The 19,547-nt window shown below is 39.8% G+C and overlaps 1 protein-coding gene across 1 annotated transcript in view; it reads right to left on the reverse strand.

The window, feature by feature from the left end:
- nol4la (nucleolar protein 4-like a) overlaps positions 1 to 19,547 on the reverse strand; it is a 78,729-nt gene that overhangs the window by 40,512 nt on the left and 18,670 nt on the right. The window contains exon 3 of the mRNA XM_007231893.4: positions 7,979 to 8,131. Within this exon, the coding sequence (XP_007231955.1) occupies positions 7,979 to 8,131 (153 nt within the window). The remainder of the gene's footprint in view (positions 1 to 7,978; positions 8,132 to 19,547) is intronic.

Below are 19,547 nucleotides of genomic sequence, written 5' to 3' on the forward strand. Positions count from 1 at the left end.
AAAAGTGAACAGTATTTAAAACATTTGTGCAATGACCAATGTTACAATATCAATACAATACATTTGTCCCAATATAATGTAGTGCGTTGGCACTGCAGTGTGAACTGGACAAAAAATTTCTCAATGTTCTGTAAAGTTTGTTGGACCTGGCAACAGTTGCTATGGAAGAAATAGTGGGTGGTGCTTGGATAGGCCAAGGTGAACAGGGATACACAGGTGAACGGAGATATTTCCCAGAGATTTTCTCTCTTTCTCTCTCTCTCTCTCCCCTTCTGCTGCTGTTCTGTGTGCGACCTTCACCCACACACACACACACACACACACACAGAGTGGGAGCAGTAGCAGCAGGCTCCTCCCGCCTCGGGCAGTGCAGAGGGAAAAGGCCACCCAGGAAAAAAACACACACACACACACACACACACACACCTCCCAGAATGCCACAATCGCACACCCCGCCCCTTTCTGTGTTGGCCGCGCTATGAGACGTGACAGCAGCTCTCTCCAGGGCAGAGGCTGAGGAGAGGAGGTGAACATAAGCCCAAGGGTGTGGTATAGGACCCCTGTCCAACCTCTCAAGTCCCCAAAACACACACACACACACACCAACATGGCATAAATTTCCCTCTTCATCTTTCTTAACCACATTAGTTAAAAATAAATTTCTTATCAATGTTCTACTGACAGGACCCCCTTCTCCAGCAACTACAGACATCATCCTTAAACTTCTGAAGAACAGACACCTATCAATCATTTACCACAGCTCATCTCGAACATGCCAAATCAACACAACAACTACATTAAATCACCACTAGAGGGCAGAGTTCACATCCTGACAGGACAGGACAAGGAAGCAGTAGGCCAAGAGTACACATCCTGAATTGGGCTAAAATGTTTTACACATATTTTCCATAAAACTGATCCAGCTCCGTTGAATTCACCCAAAACTGAAAATATTAATTTATCACAAGTGTTCAGAAATATCAAGCTGCTTTAAAAAGACATTAGCAAAATATTATTAAAATAAAGTGTGTTTAAGTAAGGCTAAAAGATTCATAATAGCCATAATTTTTCTTAGACAGAGGTGGAGTTGAGGGTAAACAACCTATCACCATCAGTCACGGCTGATTACAGCCAATCAAAGCCTGTCCAACCACAGCAAATCACACCAATCACAGAGCATCTCTGCCAGTCACAGCTGATTTTAAAAGTCATAGCCAATCAGCTAGCACCGAAGGCGATAACACAGCAGCTAGCGTCGGTGATGGACAGTTGAGTGGGGCTGTGTGGGACTCTGCGTGCCAAATGTCAAAAACAGACCTATCAGCTGGCTAATTGCTTTAATTAGGTGATTAGCCGAGAGCTCGACGGGGGCTGGAACCTGACACCTGCTTTCACACACTGTGGGATCATAGCTCAGGGCCCAGATTTACCAAGCCTTCTCAAAGAAGGAGTGCCTGTCCAAGACGGGCCCATGTATAAGTCATACGGATGTCAAAGACAAAAGATCCGAGATATAAATATGCTGCTTGGATTTTAATCTGTTAGAATAGTAACAAATCAGAATCGACTGAAAGGGTTGCTGTGCTAAGCTATGTTATGCCCTCAATGCCAGTTCTTCCTGACTGTCTGTAAAATTTAATATAATGGCATCAATTCTGCAAAGAATATTAAGTGCAATTCATCAACCAAGACATGTTTGTTGTTGAAAGTTTTGTATTCTTTTTTTAGAGTGCACTGTAGCTAATGGGTAATGTCTTTTATATAATATTGGGTGAGAATACATCTTCTTTCTCCTAGGCATTATCTCTTCCTTTTTTATTTCTTTGTCTTTTTAAAAAAGATTTTTGGTAATTTTACCCATTTTTTGGAAGGCCAATTACTCAATATCCATTCATATGAACTCCCCTTTTTTTTTTTTTCTTTTCTTTTTATCCCATTTTCTCCCCAGTTCACATGGGTGATTCTCACGAAATCAGACTAATGAGGTGGCATTAAGGAGTGTGATGAACAGGTAAATGCTATCAATTTGGGAAACACTGGTTTATAAACATCTCATCAAAGGCTATATTGGAAGTGATTAAAAGTAGACATTGTGATATTTTAAATTATGTATTTTTTATAATTTAGTGTGAAATTCTCAGTACCGCAACGCGTCCATTGCTGAATCTCGGCTCTTCAATTACACAATTTTAATATTTAAAATAAATAAATAATAAAAAACTTAAATGTATCTCATAAAGTAAATTGTTACAGTCAATAAAAATGTATTACTTGGAATTCATTGGTAAAAGAAAAGAAAATATTTAGAAAAATAACTTTGGTCAGAACCAATGTTCTCAGCCTCCGCAACAATTTTCAAGCACCATTTAAGACCACAAGGAACAGAAAAAAAACAGCCATTTTGAGAGGGGGGACACCTTTTAGTATGACACCCAAGATGGCTACCAGGTAAGCACCTAATTTTATACCTCTCCAGATAAATGTTAAAAACTTGGTTGTCAGCGAGCATACACAACTTTTTGTTTCTCATTACCGAAACAGCTAGTTTTTAATGTTTAAAAAAATGAAAATGTTATTGTGTTTTGGGAATTTTTAAGGTTTTTAAAGTCTAAATACAAAAAGCTAGCAAAAGTTTAGCCAGGCATCATGGTGGCCCCACAGAGATCAAAGAAGGTTAAGGTCCCTCATACTCCGCAACAGCCTTCTCATACACCGCAACAATTTAAGGCCTGTTGCGGTAGAGAGATTCACTGTTGCGGTAAAGAGAAATTAATGTTTTAAGTGACATGAACTTATATATATATATATATATATATATATTTTTTTTTTTTTTTTTCATAAAAAAGCCTTTATTTACTTATAATAAACAATATATAAAACAATACATGATGCAATTTCAGATAAAAAACAGATTTATGTAGCAGGGCAGTGACACCCATATAACTTCCGCATAAGATATAAAAATAATATATAAAAATAATAATAATAATATATATATATATATATATATATATATATATATATATATATATATATATATAATTTTCATATATATAATATATACATTTCATGAAACAACTTTTATTGTTATAAACTGTTAATAAAGGTTGTTTCATGAAATTTATTTTTATAAACTTTTATTGTTATAAACTGTTTATATGTATATATATATATATATATATACACACATTTTATGAAACAACCTTTATTAACAGTTTATAACAATAAAAGTTGTTTCATGAAATGTATATATTATATATATGAAATTTATATATATACACACATATATACATTTCATTAAACAACTTTCTTTAATTTTATCTTTAATTTTAATTTAGTTGCACATTGATGTTTACATTTTTCATGAGATTAATGCTTAATACAAAGATGTTTAATGAGATGTTGAATTGCTTGTTTCATACTTAAATATTTAATTTCAATTTAGTTGTACATTGATGTTTATATCTGTCATGAAATTAATACTTAATAAAAAAGTTGTTTTATGAGATGTTGAATTACTTATTTTGTATTTAAACATTCCATTTCAATTTAGTTATACAGTGATGTTTAAAGTTTTAAGGAATTTATGTCTAATGAGGTATGTTGAAATTTGTTTTATTAAAATACACAGTTCAAAATAGGATATTTTCACAGCTTGAGTCTTACTGAGAATAATTTTCAACAGCAAATACCACATTTTGTTCAATATTACTACTCCATACAAAACTCAAGAAGTACATCATTAGAGTTTGTTATTTATTCACAGCATTCACACTCTGTGTTTGTTGTGTAAAGTGTTATTGTTAATTAAGTAGGAATCCTTGTAATGACTCTCTTTACCGAAACATTGACTCTCTTTACCGAAACACCATTCTCTTTACCGCAACACATATTTATTTACTAATTATTTTACTGTTATAAAACAAATTCTAGTTTATAATGGTATTTGGATAAATTGTATTTCTTCATAGGTCATCTGTACTAAATAAGAAATTATACATGTAATTTTTCAGTTAAATATCCTGAAAAGACAGGACATGAATCATGAAATCTGTTGCGGTAATGAGACAAATCATAAAATAAAAAAAAATGGGAAACTTATAAATATAATATTTTCTGGGTTATATACACATATGAGCACAACTGTTAATAATATCTATTTAAAAAGTAACAAATGTGTAACTTTTAAACCATATCTGTTCTGTGTTATCATGTTGCGGTACTGAGAATGTGTGTGCTCTGACTGACTAAAATGGTGCAAAATATACAGAAAAAAATTATAAAATTAAAAAAAAAAAGTATTTCTAAAAAGTTCAGACCCTAGTCTTGCATAACAAAAAGAAATTTTATATTTAAATGCCTTTTGAAATTTTTCAAGTGTGAACCCTTTTAAATCTGTTTTTCGTGAGAATCACCCACATGGCCAATTACCCAACCCACTCATTAGGACTCCCCTATCACTAGTGATGCCCCAACACCAGGAGGGTGAAGACTAGCACATGCCTCCTCTGATACATGTGAAGGCAGCCACCACCAGCATTGATGCAGGATTGTCGAGCAGCATCACAGTGTGCAGAGGAAAGCACCGCTAAGTTGTTTTGTATAACTGTTATTAGTGTTGGTAAATGATAAAATATTTATGTATTCATGTACAGTATATTATAATTTTGCCCCTACAAAATTAGCTAAGGGTATTTTTGTTAGCTACGGTAAACAACAAAGCACAAAGCACTTTGCTAAATGCCTTTGCTAAAAATGTAAATGTAAATGATACTGAAATAGCCCTGTACTGGCTTTAGTAACAGCTCATGCAATGCCACCAACCACATTAGCAAGTCTCTCCAACAACAAATTTAGTTTTGGAGGTGTGTAATAATTTAGGCATGAAGTCTTTAGCTTGATTTAGCATGATGCTAAATTAGTACTTCCCTTAAGTCTTAGTGGCTTTGACCTTATTTAGCTCCATTGCAAAGCTAAATTACCAAGCTTGGTTATTAAATGCATTTGGTAGATTTTTTTTACCACTACAAACATTAATAAATTCTCACTTAACAATTGTTTTTATATATTTAATTGTGATAAAATACCCACTATTGGAAATAATTACTTTCAAACATTTTATCATCTTCTGTAAAGTGTTTTTTTTTTTTTGTAGAGACACAAGGTTTTGCATCACAGCAATGTGAAACAGTAAAATCCTCAGATGAGGAGGATTCTTGGATGGTGCAACTGTCTAAGCGACTTTGATAACCAAGCCACAGCCTTCATCTATTTAAGAGACATGGCTTGATGGCTAGCACATTATTCTCTCAGCACCAGGGTCTTGGGTTCCCTATCTGAGTGGAGTGTCCATGTTTCCTCTGGGAACTCAGAATTTAATCTTACAGTCCAAAAACATGGAGATCAGGATAACTGGTTACTCTAAAATGCCCTAAAATTGGTTACTCTAAAAAGGTATAAATTCTAAAAAGGTACCATATAACTATAAGTAATAAAATTATTATCCACAGCCAGAAATGGCTGTTAACATTTTCTGAATGTATTGAGCACTCAAATAACCTTGTGTTAGCAGGTGTTCAACTCAAAAATTGGCTAAAATGCAGACTCAGAGAGCTATATTTAAATTTAGAGCGTTTAAAAAACGCTTCTCAGACTCACAGTAAGTCAAGAGTACAGCTCAAAGACCCCCAGGCTCCTTTAACCTGCCCCTCAGGTAGTAGAGGAGAGAGCTGTTCACAACACAAAGCACTCGCTTTACATTGTTAGGAGGCGGCGATAAGCTGCTCTGTATCGCTCGGCGAGGGAAATGAAATTGGACAGAGATGCTATAAAGTAAATGAAAAATTGTGAGGGTGTCCTTCCCCCCAAATGCAATAATATGCTCCCGAGTCGCTGGCTCTCCAGTTCCCCTGGCTTCACACTCTCGCAGGCTGTGGGTGCAATACCCAGTACTTAGTCTGTCCGCGGGTAAGCGTTTCACATAATAAAAACCCCACGGTCGCAATGAACTAGGTGCTTCTCATTTTATTTATAATTCTGAATTGCATTTTGCTGCCCAGTCTGCAGCATGGTCGGCTGCCTGGCTCGCACAATAGCGCTACAGGTGCTGCAAGATGGCCGCGGTTGCCCCAGCAACCGCCTGCGCCAAGCGCTATTAACAATGCAAATGTATTAATGGCCATTAGGCATTTATGAAATAGTGTTAAACCAGCCATGATGCAGAGACATTATAGAGAACTGCACATTTGGTTGGTTAAAGTGTCTGCAGAATGTGAAATATGCACGTTTAACATATTCACTGTTGATACACATGGCGTTATTTACAACCATACATCAGAAAATATTGAGGGAGTATAGAAAATGTGAATATATATAAATAAATAAAACATTTTTGGAACACCTCCCACCACATTTTTTGAACATTGTTTCTTCCATTTACTTGTATTCAGTATTCAGTCTATGGACAACATTTCAGGTCTGGAACACATTCTAAAAAAATGGGATGGGGAAAATTTGGGGCTAGTAATGAAATAAGAAAAATGACTTTGAATAGTTGCAACCAACAGGAGATTATACTCATGATTTGATACAAAAGCAGCATCCAAGAAAGACCTGAGAGTTTGAGGAGCAAAAATGGGCAGAAAATCTCTATTTTGTAAGAAATGCATTAGAAAATTATTGAAATGTTTAAAAATAATATACCTCAAATATAGATTGGAAGGGATTTCTTTACAGTGCACTTAAACTATTCAAGAAATCAGATAAAAGTTTAGTGCATAAAGGGCAAGGGCACAGGCCGTGATCTCCAATCACTCAGTCGGCACTGCATCAAGAATAGTCATTCAACAATAGCTGATAGAACCACATGGGCAATAGATTACTTTGACAAACTTAAGTAAAGCACCGTTATACATGTTACTACATTCATTAATACCATTTCAAAGTTTCAAAAAACGCAAAACAGAAGCAAATAAATCATACTTCATATTAGTTTAGAATAGTAACTCTTAATGGCAGTGATATAACTATTTGGTAAAATATCAGTAAATCAAATATACTGTATTATACTGTAAATCAAAACTAGGTATATTGGTGCATCCTATAATTAGAGAACACTTGGGGGAGAGTGGGGAAGGCATATGCTCTTGTATGTGTATGTAAATATTTTATGTTTTAAAAGAATTCTATTTCAATTCCAATATTCTTAATAAGCAATGGTTCATTGCTTTTAAAAAGGCTGTATTTGCATTACTACTTACAGGGGTTGGACAATGAAACTGAAACACCTGGTTTTAGTCCACAGTAATTTATTGTCCCAACGGACAGTTCTGGTGGAAACAGGAGAGTTGAGGTACACATTGAATTCTGCCGTGATTTGATCAGCCGTGGTTTTATGTTTTTTGGATACAATCCGGGTTAGCACCCGAACATCCCTTTCAGACAGCTTCCTCTTACAGCGTCCACAGTTAATCCTGTTGGATGTGGTTGGTCCTTCTTTGTGGTTATGCTGACATTACATTGGATACTGTGGCTCTTGATACATCACAAAGACTTGCTGTCTTGGTTAAAGATGCGCCAGCAAGACGTGCACCAACAATTTGTCCTCTTTTGAACTCTGGTATGTCACCCATAATGTTGTGTGCATTGCAATATTTTGAGCAAAACTGTGCTCTTACTCTGCTAATTGAACCTTCACACTCTTACTGATGCAATGTGCAATTAATGAAGATTGGCTACCAGGCTGGTTCAATTTAGCCATGAAACCTCCCACACTAAAATGACAGGTGTTTCATTTTCATTGTCCCACCCCTGTATTCAGACGCTAAACAGTATTATTGTAAGTACATTCTATGCCACTGGCATAGCTAATAAGTGGCATGATTTTTTATATGACAATATTATTGCCAATTGCAATAATCACACAAACAAATAAAGTTATCAGGACAGGTCTATCCACAAGTGTGAAACTTTTCCTCACCGCTTTGTATGTTTTCTTCTGGCCTGCATGTTTGGGTGCTCTGCCTGGATCAGCGCCCATCTCCACATGCATGGCATAGATGATGTCAAAGAAATCCTCCACCACGGCCACCCGTTTCAGCGAGCTGTCCTGCGTCTGTCCGCCATCAGAGCACTGCAGAAGAACAAGAAGACAGAGGACAAAGCAGGACACAGATTAGACAGTTCATAAGCCTGAGCTCACAGCGTGAACTATGAAGAAGGATGATAGTGAGACCTGCACTCGCGTCCTGAATGGAAATATCACACAGGCCGTGTTCAGGAACAAATGATATGATGACGCATTTGTGACACATTTGTATTCGAATGCTTTTCTTTCAACGTTTTTATTTTTGCCCAGACGCGAGAGAAACTGGATCCTTTTAGGGTATCTACAGTTTACATCACAATATTTACTTTATTAACTTATTGTATAATATATGCACTTTACCTCAATCATTTTACTGTTCTCAGTATTGCCGATTGTGTGTATACTGACCAAGAAGTCCATTCACATAAATTAACTGATCTGTACACATTGCATAAAAAGAGTTCCAATTCAAATGTCTAAATACTCAAACATTAAAGTTAATTGCTCCTTAAATGTAATCTATACATGCATTTTTATATATGTGTAATCATAATTACATATAATACATAAAATGTTCATAAAATAGAAATAATATTGTTTATTGCAATTACTTCTTGGACAATATATTGACAAAAGAAACATTATTATAACAGGTTTACTTATTTGCAATATTTTCTCCATAAAGCTTTTCCTCCATTTCCATACAAACTTACTGTTTTGGAGATACCAGTTTATTATGGCCGTGACAAACTGTTGTATAAACCATATACCCCAGAGATTTAAGAAGTTGCCTCGCCAGCATCTGCATGCAGAGCCATTCATTCAAGCCAAATGAGCCATGATAGCTTTGATGACACACTGCTGGATTCTTCTAGAGAATCAGTTTGCTCCAGGAGAGAATTGTGTAGGATGGCACCCTCTGAATATGATAATCCTTTAAACTGTATTCACCTTAACCTTAGACAATGGACTCAACTGAAACAATTGACCTTCAGAATAAAAATGGCCATGAAACATAACATTTTATAAAAATCTTGACCAATAATAATAACATGGCTTGGGGATGGCTTAGGAATGCCCAGGTTGTGAAGTGTTATCTTGTGAGTGAGGCTAAACACTGGCTAGCGTGCTCATGGTAAGGCAACACAAATGATCAAACTTGCCCTGAGTCGTGACAGTGGGTGCCAGATGGATAGACAATCCATTTTTAAAATTGTGTGGGCATTTAAAATCTCTTGATCCATGAATATGTCATAAAAAGCACCCACAGTGGGTAGCACAGAATGTGGTATAATTGTGTCATGTGACACAATACTGATACTGATGATTCCTGTCCCATGATGACATTTAAGATGTCAGTGTTATGTCATTTACAGTATATAGTCAAGAGAGTGAGTAATTGAAGTGTGGACCCGCTTCCCACACACAGGGCCTCAGGCTTTGGGGCATTAATAGGCTCACAGTTCAAAAAGGTTAACTAGAAAGACCATAAGATAAGATCATTCCTGTTTAAAAATGGCTTTAGGCACAAAACAGATCCAAAACAGATCCACGATTCGTACTCAATTCCTGAGGCACTTCATACAAGTCAGTGTCTTCTTATAGTGTATATCTAGATCTAAAACCCAGCTAGATCTTAATCCAGGTCTAGTATGCTACACAGGCTACTTTCTACAACACAAGAGGCCTCACATAGCGGCTTTACAACTCTGATATGTGCCAATCAGTGAGACAGACAGACTATGAGAGAGATACTGAGAGCGCCTGAGAGAGAGTGAGACCAAGAGAGAGAGCCTGAGAAAGTGAGACCAAGAGAGTATCAGAGAGAGCCTGAGAGAGAGAGACACTGAGAGAGAATGAGAGAGCCTGAGAGTGAGACCAAAAAAGAGAGTCCGAGAGAGAGCCTGAGCGAGAGAGTGAGACCAATAGAGAGAGCCAGAGAGAGTGAGACCAAAAGAGAGTGTGAGAGAGAGTCTCAGAGGGAAGAGAAAAAGACTGAGAAAGCCAGAGAGTGTGACCATGAGAGAGAGAGTCTCAGAGAGAGCCTGAGAAAGAGAGTGAGAGACTGAGAGTGAGACCAAAAAAAGAGAGTCCGAGACAGAACCTGAGAGAGAGAGAGACCAATAGAGAGAGCCTGAAAGAAAGTGAGAACAAGACCGAGAGAGCATGAGAGAGTGAGACCAAGAGTCTCAGACAGAGCCTGTGAGAGAGTGAGACCAAAAGAGAGTCTGAGAGAGTCTTAGAGAGAGAGTGAGAAAGAGACTGAGAGAGCCAGAGAGAGTGAGACCAAGACAGAGAGTCTCAGAGAGAGCCTGAAAGAATGCGTGAGAGACTGAGAGAGCCTGAGAGTGAGACCAAGACAGAAAAAGTGAGAGACTGAGACCAAGAGAGAGGGCCTGAGAGAAAGTGAGATCAAAAGAGTTATAAAAGAGTCAAGAAAGAGAGTCTAAGTGATAGACACTAGGATGGAGAGCCTGAGAGAGTAAGATCAAGAGAGAGCTAAAGAGAGAGAGCCTGAGAGAGTGACTAAGAGAGAGAGAAACTGAGTGAGACCAAGACAGAGAGAGAGAGAGACCAAGAGTCTAAGAGAGAGACTGGGATAGAGAGCCTGAGAGAGTGCGACCAAGCGAGAGCCTGAGAGAAAGAGAGAAAGACTGACAGAGGGTGTGTGTGGTTTTCATATGCTCTCCCTGCAGCATTTTTAAAATAACACCGTTCTGTGCCGCGCTCAAACACATGCACCCGCTGCCCCACCTCCCACCACAGGCCCCCTTTACAACCCTGTTTTCCATGCTCCTGACCCCGTCGCTATGGCAACAGCTCCCACTCTCTCGGGCAGGTGCGCAGGGCAGCGGGTCATGTGACACCTGCTGAAACTCCTATCGCTACAACAAGCGCCCGGCTCCCCGGTCCCACACGGGCCTTATTGTCACCTGTTTTCTTTTTTTCTCTTTTTTTTTTCTCCTTCCGTCCTCCTGCCGCTCACTCTTTCTTTGTTCTCCTCCTTTGTTTTTTTCCCCTCGTTTGCTTCACTCTGCTTTACAATAACTCCCAAAAGTGTTTACTTTTACCTTTTACCGTACTTTTTCCCTGATTCCAGTTTCCTCCCTTTCAATCAATTTGCATGCTGAAAAAGGTAGTGTTTAAGCATATAACTGCTGATTGCTTTCAGCTATGCTAATAATGCTAACAGCGCTAACATATTCTAGCCTAGAGTGTTCTATGCAGTTCTTTTTTTTTTTTCATTCTAAGACCTGCAGCAGGTGTGTGTGTGTGTGTGTATGTATGAATGTATGAGTTTGAGTAGTCCAGACTCCCATGATTCTGGCAGGCCCCCAGGTGTCAGGAGGAAACATCCACAACAGCTAATCTCCATCTCTCACTTTTTCTATACCTCTCTCTCTATCTCTCGCTCTCCTCCCCTTTTTCCTTTTTCCCTTCGTTCCACTTCTTCAACCCGTCGGATGCCTCCTTTTGTTCTCTATCTCTCTCGCTTACTCTCTCACACCCTTTCCTCATCCTCTAGGCCGGATATTTTCCCTTTCCCCCTCCTTCTATCCATCTCTGTATCTGTCCTGCTCTCTTTTCTCCCACCCCTCTCTCTCTCTTTATCTTTCGCTCCACGTTGCTCTACAGTAACTCCCATAACTGTTTACAGAGGGTTTCAGACATGCTAATAGTAATAATGCTAACTAATGAATAGGAAATGCTAGATGTTAGCCTTAAATGTGCTATACCATTTTTTTTACCCTAAAATCTGCATCAGGTGTGTATGTGTATGTATATGTGTGTGTACGTATGAGTATGAGAAGCCCAGACACGCATGACTTTAAAAGGTCTCCAGGTGTCAAAAGGAAACATGGACAACAGCATATTTTTCTTTCTATATCCCTCTATATCTTCCTCCTCCCCTCTTTCTTTATTTAGATTCTTTCTTTTTCTCCATTCCGTCTGATGTCTTCTTTTGTTCTCTCTCTCGCCTCATCCTTATCTTCTCCCAGATATTTTCCCTTGCCTCTTTTGAAACTCCTTCCATCCATCTCTGTATCTGTCCCGCAGTCTTGTCTCCCCGTCTCCCTTTTATTCTTTCTCTCCACTCTGCCCTACAGTAATTCGCTGAAGTGTTTACTTTTACCCTGTACTGTAAATTTCCCCTCTTTCCAGTTTCCTCCCTGTCAATGAATGTGTGTGCTGATGTGGGTAGTACATGAGGATGCAACCGCTGATTGCTTTTACCTATGATAAAAAAATGGAAATGCTAAATGCTTTTTTTCCACACTAAGACATGCAGCAGGTGTGTATATGTCTGTATGAATTTGAGTAGCCCAGAGTCCCATGACTCTGGCAGGTCCCTTAGTATCAGGAAAAACATGGTCAACAGCCTTACTCTCTCTCTCTCTCTCTCTCTCTCTCTCTCTCTCTCCGTTTCCTCCCTTTTTTGTTCCCTTCATTCTGTTCTCCATCCTGCTGGACACCTTCTTTTGTTCTCTCTTTCTCTCTCTCCTCCACTTACTTTCTTGCCCCCTTCCCTATCCTCTCTCCAGGTATTTTTCTTTTCCCTGCATCTCTTTCCATCCATTTCTTCATCTGTCCCACTCTCTTAGATTAGCACTAATATATCCTTAACCAGAGTGCCCTATGCTTTTTTTTCTCTCTAAGTCCTGCAGCAGGTGTCTGTATGTGTGCATATATATGAGATTGAGGAGCTCAGACTCCCATGACTCTGTCAGGTCCCCAGGTGTCAGGAGGTAACATGGACAAAAGCATCTCGTTCTCTCTCTATCTCCCTCTCTTTCCTCCCTTCTCTTTTCCTTCCTCCATCCCGCCGGACGCCCTCTTTTGTTCTCTTGCTCCCTTTCTCTCTCCTCCACTTACTCTCTCTCCCCTTCCTCATCCTCTCTCCCGGATATTTTCCCTTTCCCCCTTTGCGTTTTCTTTCCATCCATCTCTTTATCTGTCCCGCTCTCTCTTCTCCCCTCTCCCTCTCTCTTTCTTTCGCTCCTCACTCCCGAGTGCCAGGTAATGAACGTTGCTATGGCAACTAAAACCAGCGCACAGAACGGGCTTGCTTTAATCCGGCCCTCTCCAGCCTTCCTCCTGTGCATGTGCTTTTGCTCCTAATAATAATTATCACCCTTATTACATTCATATCAGTCAAAATACATGCAATTACACTTGTCCCTACCACAGTGTTCATTACAGCTGGAAACAATACCATGTCCAAAGACTGCAAGTGTGTAAAGTACCCGTAAGCTCTGTATGGGTCGCACTCTCGCCTTCTCTCTGTATGGGTCTCTCTTTTTCTGTATAGGTCTCTCTCTCTTTCCCTTTCTTCTTTCTGTATGGGAAATATGTATGGGAGAATATTCTCCCATATTCTTTCTTTCTCTCTCTCTCTCTCTCTCTCTCTCTGTATGGGTATCTCTCTCTCATTCTCTCCTTATGGGTCACCAGCTCTTCCCTTCTCTTCGTATGGGTCTCTCTTTCTACTTTTCCTGTATGGGTCACTCTCTCTCTCTCTCACATTTTCTTCATATAGATATCTTTTTCTGTATGTGTCTCTCTCTCCTTATCTCTGTATGGGTCTCTCTCTTTTTCTATAGATCTGTCTCTCTCCCTCCTTCTCTCTGTGTAGGTCTCTATCTATATGGGTATCTCTCTCCTTCTTTCCGTATGGGTTTCTGTTGTTTCCCTTCTCTCCGTATGCTTCTCTCTCACTCTCTCTCTCTCTCTCTGTATGGGACTCTCTTTCTGTATGGGTGGTTCTTTTGCTCCTTCTCTTTTTTCTCTTTGTAGGTCTCTCTCTGTATGAGTCTCCATACCTTTTCACACTTTACCTAACCTTTCTTTTCTCTGTGCCTGTCTCTCTTTTTCTCTGTATGATTCTCTCTGTATGGGACTCTCTCTCTCTCTCTCTCTCTGTCTCTCCCTCTCTCTCTCTTTATGGGACTCTTTTCCTCTCCCTCTCTCAGTCTCTCAGCTGTACCAAACTGTTTCAGAAATCACTCCTCCAGGACATGATGTGATGCAGACTTTTGCAGTCCTTCTGAGAAGAAAACCATAGCTTTAGCTGCAGGGGAGGAGGAGTGTGTGTGCATATGTGTGTGTGGGTTTCAGCCCTAAGCTCCAACTCCCTCTGTCCTACAAACATCCCTGTCTCAGCTCTACTGCTCCATTCCGCTTGCTTATACCCACACAAACACACACACACACACACACACACAGGCGTACACACCCACACTGCCCCCCTTCCCAAGCCCCCATTCCCCAATTTGAGGGCACATCACAGGCTGGGATGAGAGTGTGTGTGACTAAACTAGGGCAGGGAGGTGGGAGGACCTCAGGCTGATGGCCGACAGGACCAGTGCCTAACCCTGTCTCAAACCCCGGCCCACACACTTGCACATGTGTACGCACATGCATGCACACACGCGTACACACACACACTGCTCTAGTGTAGCCTCAACCCCATCTAAACACTACATCTATCAGGACCGGCACTGCAGATGAACATAGCATAACATTAATTCTCTTAAGTTATGCCTCAATCTACGGGGTCGAATGTACTGGGAATATGTCATTGAAGAAATTACTGTAACTGGAGGTATCTGGCAGAAATCATATGCACATTCAATGCAGGAGAACACACTCCCATATTCTGCAGGTCAGAGCAGTGTTCTTTAGCCTCCATTGGACACAGAAGCAAAGATCCCACCATAACACCGGACACAGCATGTCACCTGGGCTTGTAAGGTTGATAATTAGACCCTAGAGGGCTGGCAACATATGTGGTGGTCTTGCAAGTCACAATACAAACTCTATGAGGTTGATGGTAGTGGGGGTAGGCAGAGTAGTGTGGCACAGAACCCATGAATCCATGAACCAAATAACCGTGCACTGTGCAGACTGGTGCCTACTATGTTTCACTGCTTGGTGACCATATGCAGCTTTTGGTTGGGTCAAGGAGCATTCTGGAGAGTTCCAACTAATGGTCTGGCCAAAAACAAGCCCAATGGAGCATTAATATGATGTGATCCTGAACCTACAAATGCCACAGAGCTGTGCAGAAAGCATGGCTGTCCAGGAAGCATTAATCAACATCCCTTTAGGTGTCTTTTGGAACTGATGCCCAGATTGAGGGGGATACTTGGAAAAGATAAGTATTCTACAGGATACTTGTCCTAGGACTTTTGGTCGTTCAGTGTATAAACCCTGCAGTAAATACTATCCACTCTTTAAATTAGCATTACAGAGATTACAGAGTTTTACCCCCTTGTTTTTAAGCACATAAAGAAACAGCCACATTTAATTTGATCTGCAGTATCTGTCAATCTAAAACATCTATCAAATGCTGTCATTTTCTTATGCAATTATCTCTTGATACTGATATGATTCCAGTATCATTACATATTCATCACCTATTTGTGAAAGTGGAACAGAACTTTTTTTTTATTGTTGGGGCATTCTTAAAATTTGAGATTTCCCTCTTTCCCTCTTTTAAAAAATATTTTCATCCACACAGAGATGAAAATGTTTGCATAAAGAGGTACCATGTAGGAGAAAAAGAACACAGAAGTTTAATATGAAATTGCACACTAATCCTTATATATTGTACTGTGTGTTAATTCATGAAATAACATATTCTAAATCTAAATAGAAGCTTATATATTTGTAATAGAACAGTATTTACATTAATTGTTTATGGGGAAAGCTTAAACTAAGCGCTATACACATGTAGAATTATGTAGTTTATATAGGGTGAAAGGTGGTATTTCGGACTTCAATGTGTCCATCAATTTGTTTGATGGGTTTAATGTGGTCAGAGGAATGGGCATGGGTTTTCTCGTCCACACGACGTTTTTTCACCGTTTTTTCAAAAATCTCAACTCTGGACAGCATTTTAGAAAAGCTCAGTATTTTTTAGTACTAAATTTTTAAGTAAGAAGGCCAAAATGCATACAAAACCATTGTTTTTAGCAAATCTTGGACATGTAAAAGTGTTTTGGGCCACAAGGGAAAACTGTGAAATGACTGTAAGTACCTTGATTAGATGTTTAATAAAGTGGTTCTTAAATTGATTTTTGGACATGCTTTATCATTTCATCACCCAGAGCTACATAGACATAACCCCCGTACCACCCTCTACCTCCCACCTGCCTCTAACAGCCAAGAGCAATTTGTCAGTCCTAGGATACATAGTGTTGAAATGGCCTTCTTCAGCATGGTAAATAACCCATGGCTGTGCTGGGTGTCCCAGGGCACATCTCGTAGTTGGGAATAATCATGCTATGAGTGCGGGTACTATTATCAGCAACCTGTGTTTAGATACACAGGTTGACTTATTATCCTCTGTGTGGTGTAACTGCAAGTGTTTGTCCTCTGAATGTGTGTGTGTGTGTGTTTAATCATTAAACTGCAGTACAGTGGGACATTGTGCGTTTGCCTATCTGTGTGTGCGTGTGTCTCAGAGGACGGCAGCTGCTCAGTGGGCCAGTGAGTGTGTGGTTTCATCATCATCACATCATTTTAAAGAAGCCCCATGAAATGTCAGCAGCAGCAATCAGCATTTCCCTGCTAAACCTTCTCTTCTTCTCTTTCACTCTCTCTCTCTCCCTCTTTCCCTGTGTCGCACGCCCCGATTTTTGCTCATCTCTCTCTTTTCCCGCTTTCTCTCTCTCTCTAAATCCCGCAAGCCGCTGCTTACTCCAGATGTGGCATATTATTCATCCCTTCTATCCGCTCTCCTGCTCTCTATACCTCCTATTTTCTTTCTCTCTCTCTCTCCCTCCCTCTCTATCTATCTCTTTCTCTCCTTCCCCGTCCCGCTCCAAACAGCTCTGTTGCTAGGATACTGGAGGGGCTGATTCGGCAAGCGGCCGCCTCCGACCCCCCACCCCCCTCTGGCAGTCTCACAGACACACACACACACACACATACAGAGTGCACTGACTTGCTGAACAGTCCTATACACACAGAGGTAGTGGGGGGGCACAGTGAGGAGGCAGCTGGGTCAGTCACAAACACACACACACACATATACACACTTTCACAGGCAAACACACAAACACACACACACACAAACACATACACACATGGGCCAACGAAAGAAGAGACCCGGCAAATATTTAAGATGAAAAGGGCAAAACATCCCGTGCTGAGAGGATATGAAAACAGCAACGCTCCTCAGCATGGAACACCACTCCACCACAGGCTCAACAGGCCGGTCGAACCATAATAGGCACCCCGTGCAAAAAAAAAAAAAAAACCTTATACTGCATATATTATACAGCATTTAACTATATAATAACAGCTTCAAAATCCCAGTAATGATGATCCACTGACCTGTAACAGGGAACAGGGAAAACAGCATCTCTACAGTTGCTACTCTGGTCTTGTGTTCTGCTAATTGCACTATGTACTATAGTAGAACAGGACAACACTTTTGAACTCCTATAATAATATTCTGTCCCCTCAGTTCATAAACTTAATGTGGTGTTGCACTGTCTTGTTGAAATATGTCGCTCCAAGATCTCAAAGTACATCTCTCTATTAATGCTGCATCAAATAGGTGTACTGGCACAACACTGACACAGATCATACGATGACAGTCCCTTGCCTTTGGGCTTGCCTGTGATTGCTTCATGTAGTATGGTTATTTTCGTTTTTGAGTTTTTTTCGTCTGACCACATTACGCTGTGTTTCCTCCGAGACAAGAGAAGTCAGCACCACTTCTGGACATGGTTAACATAATGTTCTGTTTTGCACAGTAAAGTTTTTAGTGTCTTTGTGAATGCACATAGTGTTCACATGGCACTATCAGCTACTGCTGAATTGATGCAGTGTCATCTGAGGGAGGTCGGAGATCATGCGTACACACTTGCCCTTAAAGCACTGAAATTACAATTTAAACATTTTAATCATTTTCTTATGCATCTTTTGACACACTGTCATCAATCTATCTCTGTCTTTGCTCTAAAAGAACCCTTCTGGGGTTATGGTAATATATTTTAATATTAGCGTCAGAACAAGTTTGAGCTACTCAAGTAATTTCTTTATTACTTGAGATTTTACTTCAGTGAATGGCTTAGAATCACCTACATCTGTATAAAATGTATGGTGTTATCTTGCGAGTAGGCCTGCCATGATAGGAACTTTTTGTGGACAATATATTGTCCCAGAATTTTTTGCGATAAACGATATTTTTGTAATTTTAAGACTCTTAAATGCCACTGACATAATAATAGCAAAATAGCATAAAAAGCAATTATGCACTTTTTGAAGACAACAAAAATTAATTGAATGAATTAATCATTTATTTTAATTATACTTATTTATTCGCCTAATTTAGACCACACTTTGTGTATGTTATGGAGTCACAATTATTGAAGCATGACTGGCTAAAATACTGTTCACTGTTATATATGTGAACAAACAAACAAATAAACCCAATAGTCGATTATCAAATATTATTGAGGTCATATTCATTTATTGTACGATAAATCGATATTGCAATTATTGTGACGGGCCTACTTGTGAGTGAGGTTGAACACCGGTCAGTGTATGATCATGCAATGTAGATTAGGCAACGTAAATTATGGGAGTTAAGGTGAGGTCTGATAGTGGGTGCCAGTTGACTGCACATTCCATTTCTGAAGTTCTGAAGTGGGAATCTAACATTTCTTGATCCACAGTGTCCCATGAGAACAGGGCAAGGTGAACAGGGCAGAGTGACTGGCAGCATCTGGCTAGCACTGTCCACGAGAATAGAAATGTGACTCTGAAACTGATTGCAGGAGGCCCTACAAGCTTCTAATGGACATGGCAAAAGTTATGGGACATGATACTAGTTCCTGTCCCATTACTCACGGCATCACAGTGTATTATTAACCTGTTATCATGCAGTAATCCAACATTTGCATAATATTCACCCAACAAATGCACATACACAAATAAATGCATCACATGACCTGCGCTCTACCACGTTCCACTGTTTACGGCCTTTTCTAATCTTCAGACAATGATGTCCGAAATGTGAATCATTACCCTCGTCCCACGTCAATAACTCAATTGGTTTCATTGTGTATAACACATCTGAGGGAAGCGATGGCGCTGCTGGTTCAGAGCAGCTGGGAATGAATGAGAGAGCGAGCTGTCAGGCATGTAATGTATGTTTGAGGAGGTGATGGTGAGGGTGAACGAACCTGTATGTGTGTGTGTGTGTGTGTGTGGTACTGTGTCAACAGTGCAGGTTTTGGCAGCGGATTTAGATTAGTTCACCACAAATACATCAAGAGGGCACTCCTCCAGCCACCAGGCCATCAGAGAGAACTACACACGAATGAAAAAGCCAGTTTTTCAGAGAGCCTGAACTGAGTTCCGTTATTCTGTCCTTTATTTCCATCCCCTGCCTTCCCTCTGTTCTGTTGATCCTCCTCCTCTCTCTGTTAGTTCATAAAGCCCC

This window comes from Astyanax mexicanus, chromosome 12, assembly GCF_023375975.1.
Source record: "Astyanax mexicanus isolate ESR-SI-001 chromosome 12, AstMex3_surface, whole genome shotgun sequence".
Lineage (NCBI taxonomy): Eukaryota > Metazoa > Chordata > Actinopteri > Characiformes > Acestrorhamphidae > Astyanax > Astyanax mexicanus.